Source organism: Caenorhabditis briggsae (genome assembly GCF_000004555.2).
Source record: "Caenorhabditis briggsae complete genome, chrIII, whole genome shotgun sequence".
Lineage (NCBI taxonomy): Eukaryota > Metazoa > Nematoda > Chromadorea > Rhabditida > Rhabditidae > Caenorhabditis > Caenorhabditis briggsae.
Window position 1 is genome coordinate 13,942,785 of NC_013490.2, and position 13,624 is coordinate 13,956,408.

At 37.2% G+C, this 13,624-nt stretch overlaps 3 protein-coding genes across 3 annotated transcripts in view; 1 reads left to right on the plus strand and 2 right to left on the minus strand.

Annotated features, from left to right (window-relative positions):
- Positions 1-262: 262 nt before the first annotated feature.
- On the minus strand, positions 263-4,911 carry CBG22965 (the record flags this gene model as incomplete). The annotated part of the gene is made up of 8 exons (XM_045244642.1): positions 263-386; positions 1,211-1,465; positions 2,610-2,693; positions 3,028-3,146; positions 3,511-3,569; positions 3,618-3,683; positions 4,730-4,820; positions 4,864-4,911. The coding sequence occupies 8 exons, from the start codon at positions 4,909-4,911 to the stop codon at positions 263-265; spliced, it is 846 nt and encodes a 281-aa protein (XP_045097717.1).
- Positions 4,912-7,100: 2,189 nt separating this feature from the next.
- Positions 7,101-9,052, minus strand: Cbr-cit-1.1 (the record flags this gene model as incomplete). Its single annotated transcript, XM_002643003.2, has 5 exons — positions 7,101-7,126; positions 8,382-8,508; positions 8,611-8,730; positions 8,785-8,866; positions 8,922-9,052. The coding sequence occupies 5 exons, from the start codon at positions 9,050-9,052 to the stop codon at positions 7,101-7,103; spliced, it is 486 nt and encodes a 161-aa protein (XP_002643049.2).
- A 1,520-nt stretch (positions 9,053-10,572) lies between these two features.
- The window catches only part of Cbr-cit-1.2, a gene marked incomplete at both ends in the record, with an annotated part of 4,043 nt that continues 991 nt past the window's right edge, over positions 10,573-13,624 (plus strand). The window contains 6 exons of the mRNA XM_002643002.2: positions 10,573-10,659; positions 11,484-11,608; positions 11,946-12,208; positions 12,470-12,590; positions 12,684-13,373; positions 13,523-13,624. The exon at positions 13,523-13,624 is cut by the window's right edge and continues 991 nt beyond it. Coding sequence (XP_002643048.2) covers positions 10,573-10,659; positions 11,484-11,608; positions 11,946-12,208; positions 12,470-12,590; positions 12,684-13,373; positions 13,523-13,624 — 1,388 coding nt within the window. The remainder of the gene's footprint in view (positions 10,660-11,483; positions 11,609-11,945; positions 12,209-12,469; positions 12,591-12,683; positions 13,374-13,522) is intronic.

Consider the following 13,624-nt stretch of genomic DNA (forward strand, 5'->3'; position numbering starts at 1 on the left):
CAAATTTTCGAAAATTCCAGAATTCTAAAACTCGAATTTTCTCAAAAAAAATTGGAAATTTCTTATCTACAGTTATCTCAATGGGAGGGGGGCAAGAATCGGGAATTTGTGTGTGGATTTTTGAAAAGTGGGCGGGGCTAGTTTTTAACGAGAATTTCAAGTTGTCTTTTTGAATTTCAAGAATTTAGGATGCATTGAGGAAGGAGATCAATAGAAAAAATGAATGGAAAAATTCAAAAAATCGATAAATGCAAAGCAATGATCACTCGACTTCGCCATCCTCCAATTCGTCCAGATCCATATCCGAATGATTCCCATTTTGGATTACTGTAGCTGTCGGGAAGCCTGGTGGCGTGATCATTGGATCGACATCGAAGGCGCGCACACTGAAACTGGACGGGGATGATTTTGGCGGGAATTTAAAATTTAAAATTTTTCAAAAATTCTATTATTTCAAAATCCCCAAAAAAAAAAAAGAAAATCGCAAATTTTCCGAATTTTAAGATTTTTAGGGGTTTTGGATTATTGGATTTTGGGATTTTTCAGAATTTTTATAATTTTTTATTTTAATGGATTTTGAGACCTTTTGAATTTTGAGATTTTTTAAATTTTTCAGAATTTTGTGGTTTTTTCAATTTTTCGGATTCTTTGAATTTTTCAGAATTTCAAGTTTTCTAACGGTTGCAAAATGACCGGTTCTAAAACGTCCGATTGGTCCAAAAAAATCTGAACATCTGAAAAAATACAAAAAATCCAGAAAGATTTAATTTTTAGACGATTTTCAGTCATTTTTTTTTCTTCAAAAATTCTAGATTCTACAATTTCAGGATCACAATTTTCTGATTTCCAAATTCCAAAAACAGTTGCGAAATGACCGGTTCTAGAACGTCCGAATGGTCCGAATTCTCGATTTTTCGATAAATATTCCAAAATTCCAAAAAATTCAGAAAATTCAAAATTTCAAAAACCCAAAAAAATCAGAAAATCCAAAAAATCCAAAAAATTCAAAAAAAATCCAAAATCTGAAAATTTCAAAATCCAGAATTTTTTTCAGTTGGTTTCTGAGGATTGTCTGGAATTCCGGATTTCTAAATGTCTTCAAATTTTTGAAGATTTTTCAAGAAATTCGAGATTTTTCTGGATTTTATATTTTCGGATTTCTGGAACATCCGAATGATCCAAATTCCCAAATTTTGACTTTAACTCTTACCTAACACTCGAATTCCCATAAATCGGTGATTCCGTAGAGCTTGGCGTCTCCACAAATGCCTTTCGATGATTTCCATTCGAATGATGATTTCCGTTTTTCGCTGATTGATGATTACTGTAGTCAGATGACGTCACCAGAGGTGGTGGCGGGAAATTCATTGTCGCTGGAATCGGCGGAACGAGTTTTCCGTTTGACGTCGATGTAGACGTGACAAAGTTGTTGGACAGAGGATCGATTCGAGCACGTTTCTCACTTCTGGAACTAGGCAGAAATTGGAAAAAAATTGAATAAAATGACTGAAATTTGGAAATTTGGAGTAATCTACAGTAATCTTCGCGACCCGCCAAACCTCTGAAATTGAAAACACTGAAAAATTAGCGATTTTTGCGACTTTTCGAGAAAAAAACTTCGATTTTTTGCAGAATTTTCAGACCTTTTTAGGTTTTTCAGCTATTTTTGAAGATTCTTTTTCCATTTTTTTGGTTTTTTTGTGTCTGAAATTCGATGGAAATTTGACGGTGTTCATGAAGACTACTGTAGACTACTGTAGACACAATCACCTCGAAATGCACACAAAAAAAGCTACAAAAGGAAATTGGCTTTCTACAGTAATCTACAGTAACCGTCGCGACCGCCCTGTCAATTTTCAGGCCAGAAACCGGAAAAATATAAAAAAAAGAATATTTGAAAATAGCTGAAAACCCTAAAAAGGTCTAAAAATTCTGCAATAAAATCGAAGAAAAAATCATTTTTTTTTCTTGAAAAATCGCGAAAAATTATGGCGGGAATTAAAATTTTCGCGATGATTACTGTGGATTACTGTAGATTAAACCTTGTATTTTCTAGTTTTTTTTTCTCTGCAAAAATATGTTTTCAGCGAAATTTAGCCTAGAAAATTGCAAATTTTGTCAAAATTTGAAGCCAAAATTCGAAAAACTAAAAAAAATCTAAAATTCGAAAAATCCAAAATTCAAAAATTATAACAATAAAATACCAAAAATTGTGAAAAATAGAAAAAAAACATAAACTTCTAAATTTCAAAGAATCCTAAAATTCGATAAAATTCGAAAAATTGAATTTTTCAGAATTTTGTGGATTTTTGGGTTTTTCGGATTTCTAATATTTTTTCAGAATTTCTAGTTTCCTAACAGTTGCGAAATGACCGGTTCTAAAACGTCCGATTGGTCCAAAAAAATCTGAAAATCTCTATTTTCAGCCAGATTTTTCTTCAATTTTCAGATTTTTAAGCAAAAATCTAGCCTAGAAAATTGCAAATTTTGTCAAATTTCCACTTTAAATTCAAGATTTTTCTATCGGTGTTTTATCGATTTTCAGCCATTTTTTCCAGCAAAATCTGACCTAGAAATTGCTAGAAATCGCTAAAAACTAGGTCACTCACCCAGTCGAATGATCCATTCTTCCTGTTATCCGATCGTGGTCCCGTTTTCGACGCTCCTCTTCTATCACTCGCTCCTTATTGAGTCTATGATAATCAAATTATCATAATTAGGAGATAATTAGGGGCCTAATTAGGTAATTTTTAAAAGGTAAATTAGGGGCCTAATTAGGTAATTTTTGTTGAAAATTCGTCGAAAATGACTCAAAAATCATATTTTCAAGCGTTTTTCGGTAATTTTTGACCATTTTTCACTCAAAATTCTCAAATTTTCCGGCTTTTTGCAGTATTTTTTTGCTGGAAATTCGTCTAAAAATGCCCCAAAAATCACTTTTTTCTAGCTTTTTTTCAGTCATTTATAGCCATTTTTCACTCAAAATCTTGATTTTTAGGTATTTTTTCTTGCAAGTTCGTTCATTACCTCTCCACAGTGAGCTCATCCTTTGGCACATATCCACGTGGACGTCCATTGGTACTGGATACTGTAGAATCGGCCGGATGAACCATCGGGCTGTGGCTACGAGCGTCTCGTGTCCGTTCCTGGAAAATTTGGGATTCTCAGTATATTTTTAGGCAATTTTCCAGCGATTTTCAGCCAAAATTTCGATATTTTCGGAATTTTTCAGGTAAATTTCCGCCGTTTTTCACCTATTTTAAGCGTAATTAACTCGATTTTCAGGTTGTTCTAACATGTTGTTTTTTATAAAATTTCAGCCATAATTTCAGATGTTTCTAACGAATTAACGAGCCTTTTTAAAGCCTATTCTTAGCAATTTTAGGCCAATTTTAGCCTCATTTTAAGCTATTTTTCAGGTTATTTTTTAGCATACTCTGATTTATTTTCAGCCCAGTTTTAAGCTGATTCTAGCCAATTTCAACCAATGTCAGCTCATAAAAAACTCACAATTTTCCTGACATCCGGATTGTCCAACGTATTCTGTGGCGGACGATTTTCTCGGAAATCTGAAACTTTTTCAGTGGTTTTAATGAAATTCTAGGGGCGAAACTCACTGAATTTTGACGCATGATGAAATTGAGCCACTTTACTATAGGTTTGCATGAAATCCGTTTCCATTTCTGTAAGGAAATATAGGGTTTGTGACGTTTTTCAGCAGATTAAGACGCATTTTCAGCTAATTTTCGTCATTTTTTCCATTTTTAGGCTATTTTTCAGGCATTTTAATCGATTTTTCGGGATTTTTGAGCATTTTTAATGCGTTTAGGTCCTATTTCCAGCTCATTTTTAGCTAATTTTCGCCATTTTAATCGATTTTTGTCATTTTTAAGCCATTTTTCATTCATTTTAGGCCATTTCTCAGGCATTTCATTCAATTTTTTGGCATTTTTGAGCCATTTTCAGGCACTTTAAGCCATTTTTCAGATATTTTAAAGCCATTTTCAGGCATTTTAAAGCCATTTTTCAGGCATTTTAAACCATTTTTCAGCAAATGTTGACTTCATTTTCATCATTTTAATTGATTTTTTGCGTTTTTTGGCCATTTTTCAGGCTTTTAAAGCCAATTTTCAGGCATTTTAGGCCATTTTTCAGGCATTTAAAGCACATTTTCCAGGTATTGCAAAGTTATTTTCCCGGCATTTTAGGCCATTTTTCAGGGATTTTAAGCCATTTTTAAGCCAAGCCATTTTCAGCAAATGTTGACTTCATTTTCAACATTTTATCAATTTTTTAGCATTTTTGAGCCATTTTCAGGCAATTTTCAGGCATTTTCAGAAATTTAGGGTTTATTTTTAGGCATTTTAAGCCATTTTTCATTCACTTTAAGTTATTTTTAAGGCATTTAAAGCCATTTTTCAGGCATTTTAAACCATTTTTCAGCAAATGTTGACTTCATTTTCACCATTTTATCAATTTTTTAGCATTTTTGAGCCATTTTCAGGCAATTTTCAGGCATTTTCAGAAATTTAGGGTTTATTTTTAGGCATTTTAAGCCATTCTTCATTCACTTTAAGTTATTTTTAAGGCATTTAAAGCCATTTTTCAGGCCTTTCAGGCTTATTTTCGAGCATTTAAGTCAATTTTTGGCCTTTTTGAGCCATTTTCAGACATTTTAAGCCATTTTCAGGAATTTAGGGCCTATTTTTCGCAAAAAAGCATCACCAACCTCTCAATTTGTCCTCATTCATCGTATCGTCGAATTGTGTGTACCATGGTTCACCGCTAGTGGAAATGTAGTTGGCGAACAGCTTTTCAGTCTGGAAATTGGATTTGCAGACGAATTTCCAGCCTAAAACCCACCCGAAGACCCGAATATGCCGTCATCAAGCTGACAATTGCGATGGACATTGAGGAGGCCGAGTAGCGGAGTGACCAATCGGTGACGGCGATTCTGGAAAGTTTTGAGAAGATTTTCAGACTATTTTAGACTATTTTCAAGCTATTTTAGGCTATTTTCCGGTCATTTTGAACATTTTTGAGCCAATTTTAGACATTTTTGACTGATTTTAGACTATTTTCAGTGACGATTCATAGACGATTTCAGATTTTTCGCAAAATTTTGAGCTATTTTCAGACTAATTTTCGACGATTTTGGCCTATTTCCAGCCGATCTCAGACTATTTCTTGGTTTTTTTAGACGTTTTTGAGCCTATTTCAAACAATTTCCGACGGATCTTAGGTCATTTCAGTCGATTTATGAACGATTTCCGACAAATTTGGTATACCGTAAAATCTGTATTGATATTGCATGCAAGTCTATTGTTCAAGTCACCTCAAGGGGTGCAACTCTATTAGAGGGGCAATTCAAATAGAGGCTGCAATTCTATTTTTCAAACTACGAAAATTTTGAAAAAAAAAGTTTTATTATGAAAATCAACAAAAAAGTAACAAATTGAAACAACAAAAGGAAAATATTCAAAAAATTGAGGCGTCACTGTCATAGTTATTGTCTTCTTCCTCGGCATGGTTCATTTCTCCATCGTCTTCCTCAATTTCAATATCTCCCAAAATCTCCTGAATTTCTTCCATTTCTCGTTCTGCTCGTCTTGTCTTCAATAACTGTACGCCTTCTGGAATTTCTCCATCTTTCTTGAAACAATGAATTGCCTCATCATCTTCGCCATTTCTTCCATTTTTTAATCCGCATCCTTTGAATGATCTTACAATGTATTCCTTCGGGATATTTTCCCACGCCAATTGAATCCATTTCAAATAAACTTCCATACTGGGAGCACGCATATTTCCCGCCGGGGTGAACGATTTCGTTCCATGAACCATCCAATCTTCGTACTCTTTTCTGATGAAAGATTTAAACATTGCGTTCCAATATACATCTGGAGCCTGAAAAATCGGGTCACGCAAAGTTTCAATAAAATCTACTCACTTGTAAGAATTTTGTGCATCCTCCAGGAATCACCGCAGTGTCTAGTCTCAGTTGTTTCAATACTTTTTTAGTGTCTGTACTGATGTGGCAACGGTAAGAGTCCCATACTAACAACCTTTTTCCGAACATTGAGTGACCGAGAACTTTTTCAAGAAAAGTTTTTGTGATTTCATCGTTGAAAAATGTTCTGTCACACCAAACCAACTGCAAAGTTTTTCTAAATGTTTCCTCAATACTTTGCACTGGTCTTTTTCTTGGAAGAAGTACAAAAGGTTTGCACTTAAAACCGTCTGATCGAGCGCACAGCATTACTGTAACATGCAATTTCTCGTGTCCCGTGGTTTTCACTGAAACCTGAAATTGAAACGTTTAGCTTGTTATTTTTGAGTGTGCTGACTTGTTTAGATCCTCGATCCGCTACAGTCAAACTATTCGAACAATCCAGATAAACCGCCGTCTCATCACATGCGAAAATTTTGTCATAATTATTCATGGTAATTAATCGTTCCACATAAAGGAGAAAGTCAATAATTTTCTCCACATAAAACTCTGGCGGTTTTTGACAGACTGTTGTAGCACGTCTACTCGAAAATCCATGCCGCTTCAAAAAAGAAACCAGCCATCCATTCGAGAACTGCAACATTTAATGTTTAATCTCAAGTAGGTAATCTGTTTTCAAACCTTCATATCACTATTTGAAATAGACTTGGCGCGATTCTGGATTCCAATACGAGTAATACGAAGCTTTTTTTCTCTTTGCTCTCGGACCCATTCCGCAAGTTTAGTATCAAAATCTTTATCATTCACTTTACGCCCTGCGCCATCGAGCCGTTTTTTCTTTTTTCCATTTTCAGCGATTGTTGCTATTATTTTTTCTTTCTGAGCTCTCCATTGTTGCACATTTTGTCTTGAAACTCCAAATTTCTTAGCTGCTTCCGTGTTATTTTTTGATTCTGCCCATTTCACCACCGTAAGCTTGTAATCCAAGGGGTGGGCTCCACGCTTTCTCTTTCTAGAGTTTCCACCAACTTTTTCAACGTCTTCCACGTCTTCCACGTTTTCCACGTCTTCCACGTTTTCCACGTCTTCCACGTCTTCCACGTTTTCCACGTCTTCCACGTCTTCTACGTTTTCCACGTCTTCGAGGACTTCTTCAGAACTCATTGCTCGTGTTGCTCGCTTCAATAAATGGAAAATATTGTTAAAAAAACAAAGAAAAATAAAAATAAATCAGAAATTAAGTAGGTAGTTTAAAAAAAAAGAAATTCGAAAAACAACTGTGCAATTGTTCGTCACGGTGTCACAGACTAAAAATTGCACAGTACTCCCGGCGGAGCCGCAATTCTGCTGGAGATGCAATTGTATTACGGGGGCAATTCAATTAAAGGCTGCAAGTCTATTTTTCAAGTGCCCTCAAGGGGTGCAAGTCTATTAGAGGGGCAATTCAAATAGAGGCGCAATATCAATACAGATTTTACGGTATTTTTCAACGAGTTTAATGAATTTTCAGCGAAACCAGTTATAGCTACTTTAAGCAAATTTTAAGCTATTTTTAGCTTCTTTTTCAGCGGTTTTAGCTCATTTTCAGTCATTTTCGAAGTACTTTTTGTCGGTTTGGGATCATTTTGGGTCATTTTTGTGTATTTTAGGCTATTTTAAAGCCATTTTGAGATAATTTTCGAACTTTCAGCCATATTCGACGAATTTTGGGTCATTTTCTGATAATTTCCATGAACTTTTAGGGGAATTTCAGTCTAGCTGTTCTGAACAATTTTTAGCGAATTTGAGGCATTTTTCAGCATTTTTAGCTTATTTTAAGCCACTTTCAGACAATTTTCAACGATTTCGGACCACACTTTGGGGATTCCAGGCTATTCAGAATCTATTCCAAGACAAATTTTCAACTTTGGGGGGGGGGGGGGGGTTTTTTCGATAATTTCTACGAATTTTCAGCAATCTGGTTATAGCCGGTCTAAACGATTTTTAGCAAATTTAAGGCATTTTTAAGCAATTCTAGCCGATTTTAAGTCATTTTCGGCTTATTTTTAGTTGATTTCAGACGATTTTCGGCGCTTTCTGATAATTTTTCATGTTTTTAGGCAATTTTTTTTAAATTTAGAGCCGTTTTCGACGAATTTTGGGTCATTTTCTGAAAATTTCAATGAATTTTAGCGAAATTTTAGTCTAGTTGTTCTGAACGCTTTTTAACCAATTTCAGACGATTTTCAGCATTTTTGCTTATTTTAAGACGATTTGAGACGGTTTTCAGCAAATTTTGTAGTGATTTTAGTCATTTTTCTTACAATTTTTGATGAAAAACTCACACATCAGTGGCGAAATAAAATGCGCTAGACGTCAGTCGTCCATATTGATCTTCTGCGTATTTTCCTTCAAAATTTAGACCTTTTTTAGAATTTTCCCCCGATTTTCAGACCTTTTTCCACCTTTTCCATGATTTTCAACACGTACATGTGGGGTAGATGGATGTTCAAGTCGAATGCGATGGTTTGAAGAATCATACTCTCGAGGAGCACGATGATTTGAGCCGCCTCGTTGCGCGCCTGGAAATTTTGGATTTTTGGGGGTTTTTTGGTCCAAAAATTGCTGGAAAACTGAATTTTTGAGCTTAAAAACCATCTTTCAATGCCAAAAACCTAACTTACATTCTCGGTTGCCAACTGTTTTCTGTCCTTTCGGTCTCGCCAGACTCCAACGACATGCGACAGTTTTCGAGGGCATTCGTGCGATTTTCCAGCCAAAAATACGCACGCCGCTCCGACATCCTGGAGTTTTAAAGCTCAAAAACGGCGAAAATTTGATTTTTTAAAAATTTTTACCCGATAATCATATTTTCTAAAACTGTGCCAGTAGTAGAAGCGATGCATATGGGTGTGCGCGACGCAGATGCCGGTGTGGGTGCTGAAAAATTTTTTTTTCAAATTTTTTTAGAAAATCGAAAAAAAATTTAGAGTACATTCTCATTTTGGGATCCTTCACATTATTGAGTCCATCGATCATTTCTTGAATAAACGCTGACGCTAGCTGCCGATAGGTCAACTCCTCCTCGCGACTCATTCCCTCCTTTTGACTTGCCGTGTTTTTCATCTAAAAATTCGGAAAAATCACAATTTTTAACCCCAAAAAAAGGTTGCCTCCTCTTCTGTGAAAATCCACTTGGAAGGCGCGGGTTTGTGGACTGGAGAACCCGCGCCTTGTTTCGACATTGCATTTGAGTTTAATTCTGAAATTTTGGAAATCTAGCTTATTCTAGTTTTTTTTTGTTTGTTTTTCCCTTCAAAAATATAAAAATCATTAAAAATTAGCTTGAAAATCGTTCAGAACTTGCAAAATTTAATCCAATTTTCCAACTGGAATGTGCAAGTGCGCTCTACTGGACGCACTGCGTGTCGCGTCGCGGTCCACTTCCTCGGCTTTTTTCGATGACTCATCACACATTTTCAGCCTTTTTTCTCGAATTTCAGCGATTTTTAATGGATTTTCTTGATTTTTTCGCTTCTCATATTATTTGGATTTCAATTCTCCATCGATTACTACTAATTTTTCACCCAATTCATCGTCTTTTCGCTGAGATATTCACTGTTTTCCACCCCGATCCAATACTCTTTGCCGGCACTGAAATTCTTCAAAATTCATCGAAAAACATCGGGTTTTTTGTGTTAAATATGTTAATTAATTTATTTTGAACTAGAAAATTATAAGTGTCATCGAAAAATCTCAAAATTTTCGCTAAAAATCGAGATCTGCTGAGGTCCCATTTTCCGATTTTTCTTCCCTTGACTTTCATCGATTTTGGCAGTGAAATCCCGCTGAAAAGCGTATCCGACGCTTGAAAATAAGACGAATAATCGGTTTTCAGTGAGAAAATCTGAAAATTTCTCTGAAGTTTTTTTTACGAAAAATTGCGAAATCTTCGATTTTCGGAAATCCGGCAGAACTCGATTTGCAGCATGATTTAGGTGAGTTCCTGTTGTTTTTCCGATAATTTCCATGCATTTTGCCCTCTTTTCTTGATTTTTTTTTTCGCTGAAAAAGGTTTTTGCATTGCTCATACTTAGTCATTTTTTTCTTGTTTGTTCTGCGATGGCTTTTGATCTCATGATGTTGTTGGTCACATTCTGTTTATTTCCTCGTTCTTCTTCTGTTGAAACTGTCATGTTAACCACGAGAAATTGCTCAATTTTTCGCAACTTTTCTAGAATTGCCTCTCTGTGTCTCTCACTCTCTCACCCATCACAGTTTCCCCGGAAGGCGTTTTCCCATAGTTTCGCACCCACTAATTATGCTATTCAGGTGTATTTTCTTGACTCTGTCAATGAATTTTCCCCCTTTTTCCGCCAACAAAAACGGACCATCATGGTGGTCCCATCTTCACCCTTTGTTCTCATACTCTCTTTGGCATCTCTGCGTCTCTCATTTCTCCGCAATGTCTCTTTTCCCGGTGTCCTCCTCCTCTTCACCCTTTAGCCTCCAAAATCTCGATTCTCTCCCCCTTTTGTCTGCCAATTCGCCTTCTAGATATTCTTTTTCTCTTCCTAAACCTCAATTTTTACTCGTTTCTCTCTCTCTGTAAAAATCAGTTTTTACAGATTCCAGCACTGATCAATATGTCGTTTTCGAACAAATTGATCAAGGAGAAGAATGGTTCCAGATACGGCAGGATGATTCACCCTTGGCTCCGACAGAAAGCAGATGTAAGTTTGAAACTTGGGTTTGGAGGAGATTCGTAGCGATTTATAAGTGAGAAAACGAGCTTAAATGGCTTAAAAATAGCCTAGGGAATTCACTTATTTAGCTGGCCGAGTTTTGGGGATTTCTAGGCCACCATACAACTTTTGAGTTTTAGCGCCGATTTTCTTCTGAAAAAATGATAACTTGTTTTTGAGGGATTTAAAGCGATTTATGACTGTGAAAATGAGCTTAAATGGCTAAAAAATAGCCTAGGGAACTCTCCTATTTAGCTGGCCGAGTTTGGGGATTTCTAGGCCACCATATAAATTTTGAGTTTTGAAGCCGATTTTCTTCTAAAAAAAATTATAACTTGTTTTTGAAGGATTTTAAGCGATTTTTTTACTGAAAAATGAGCTTGAATGGCTTAAATATAGCCTAGGGAACTCTCCTATTCAGCTGGCCGAGTTTTGGGGATTTCTAGGCCACCATACAAATTTTGAATTTTGAAGCCGATTTTTGCAAAGAAGTTTTTGAGGGATTTTTAGTGTTTTATGACTGGAAAAATTAGCTTAAATGACGTCTCATGTAGCTGGCCTAGTTTGGGATTTCCTAGGCCACCTTTCTTTGTTTTTAGTATTTCAGTTATTTTCGGGTAATTATAGGATTTTCTAGGTAATTGATCCCTTAAATTGCTGTATTAGAACCGGAATTTTCAGTTTTTGCGCCGATTTTTTCCTTAAAAAATTCGACAAGAACGCGAAAAAAAGTATGGGAAAAAGCCGAAAAAACCCTCTAATCCCCGAATTGCGGCTAAAATCCGAAATCATGACTGAATTCCCTTTTCCAGATGATCGCCGACTCACCGAGTCGACGAGACGGCATGACGTACGAGGAGGAGCTGTCGAAGCGACAACAAGGCGGAGTATTTATCTTCCACATGGTGGCAGGACTCACACAAGGGAAAGGCGAGCAGTGAGTAATGATAGAGCAGTGGCTATAGGCAAAATAGGTTCGGGAAAGCTAGCTGGATCGAGGGTTTGGAGGCTTTTCGGGGTGGTTTTGGGAAGGTTTTTTGACCAAAATTCCTGTAAAACCATGAAATTCTTGCTTCTCCATCCTTTCCATTACTTTTCCCCAGGCCTTTTTGCCCTCTTGATCAAAATTCGTTATTTGGACGAATTAACAAAACAGCGACTTCTCGGACCTAACCTATCTCGATGTTGATAATTGGTCGTCGTACCAAATATCAAATAGGGCAAATCGATTCATTTTGATTCCTCACTCATCGAGCACTGCGATATTATTACAGCGGTCTGAGCGGCGTGGCGGCATCACTGTTCAACCGTTTCTTCAATATCCACTCGTTCAAAAAGTGCGATTTTCGGGACGTCGCTGCGGCTTGCGTGTTTCTCGGTGGCAAGAACGAGGATACGCCGAAGAAGCTCAAATATGTGGTAAACCAGCTGTGGACACTCAAATACCCTCAACAGAAGCACTTCCCGTCGGAGGCGACGTTTCTGGCGCAGTGCGATGTTGTTACGTTTTTGGAGGAGATTCTACTCAAAACAGTCTGTAAGTTTGGTCGAAAATTAGGTTGCTCAGTATGGTTTTAGACGGATTCTAGACATCAAATATCGTGAAAACAGTCCTTTTTGAGCTAAAACGATTCGAAAATTCGATTGCTCAGCATACCGTAAAACCTGTATTAGAAAGGCTCCTCTTTCTATTGTTCCAAGGTACCTCCGGAGGCCCTTCTAATACAGGTTTTACGGTAGTTTCAGATATATTCTAGAAATCATTGCTCATCGTTAATTTCATCCTCAATTCTTACAGCATTCGACATCAATGTAGACCTGCCGCATCAATATGTATTAAAACTGATGCGAGACGTTGAAAAGGGACGAAATGTCTACAAGGAGATGGTGAAGACGGCGTATTATATGGCCACTGATGTGTGAGTTTGATTAATCTTACAATTAGCTCAAAAGACACGACATTGTGGCTTTAAACCCTCCAAAACGACCAATTTTCAATCTGCAATTTACAGATTAATTATCACGGACTGGAGTGTTCGATACTCATGTGCCTCGGTGGCCACCGCTTGCGTCAACATCGCCTCCTTCTTCCACAACATCAAAATGGACGATATAGTGCCTCTGGACTTTGCTGATAAGTGGTATTGTTTCGATGATGATACAATGACACGAGGCGAGGTTGATGTGATGACCAGAGAATTCCTGGATATTTATGCCAGAAATCCACAATTCCACATTGGTTCTCTTCGAAAAATAGATATCAATAACAAAGTGAAAATTGTGCCGCAACGATCTCCTCATCATCTCACGACGCCACCTCAACAAACGCCGCCCATCCAGCCATCCTCGTCATCTTCGAATTTCAAAAAGTTGGACATGGAGGCGTACAAAGGGAGACAGAAGACGTTGTCGGGATCCGGAGTTGCGCCAGTCGACACCACGACTTCTCCAGCGATCCGTCAGAGCTTTTTGCCGGATGTGAAGAATCAGAAGGTGGTGGAACGGGGAATGATGGAGCATGCTGCTCAGCAGAAGCAGTATCACGAAGCCGCCGCCGCTGCTCATCAGCAACGTCATCACAATCATCCATCGTCAAGCTCCGCCCATCACCGTAGCCATAACCATCAGCAGCAACAGAAGCATCATCAGTATGATGAGTCGCGAGCGGCGAAGAGACCACAGGAATATGAGGATCCAAATGTGTAAGTTTTGAGGGGTTACAGCAGATATGAGCAATTAATAGAAAACTTTGAATCCAAATGTGTAAGTTGGAAGATTTGGGTCTTACTGTAGTTGCTTTAAAGATGAGAAATTTTATAGAATACTTAATCTCATCTCCTTCTAGTTTCAGCTCCAAGAAATCCCGTATGGACCGGTACAATCAACAATTCGTCGCTGCCTCCTCCTCAACGATGGTTCAATCCACTACCACAACCACCAAAATCATGATGGA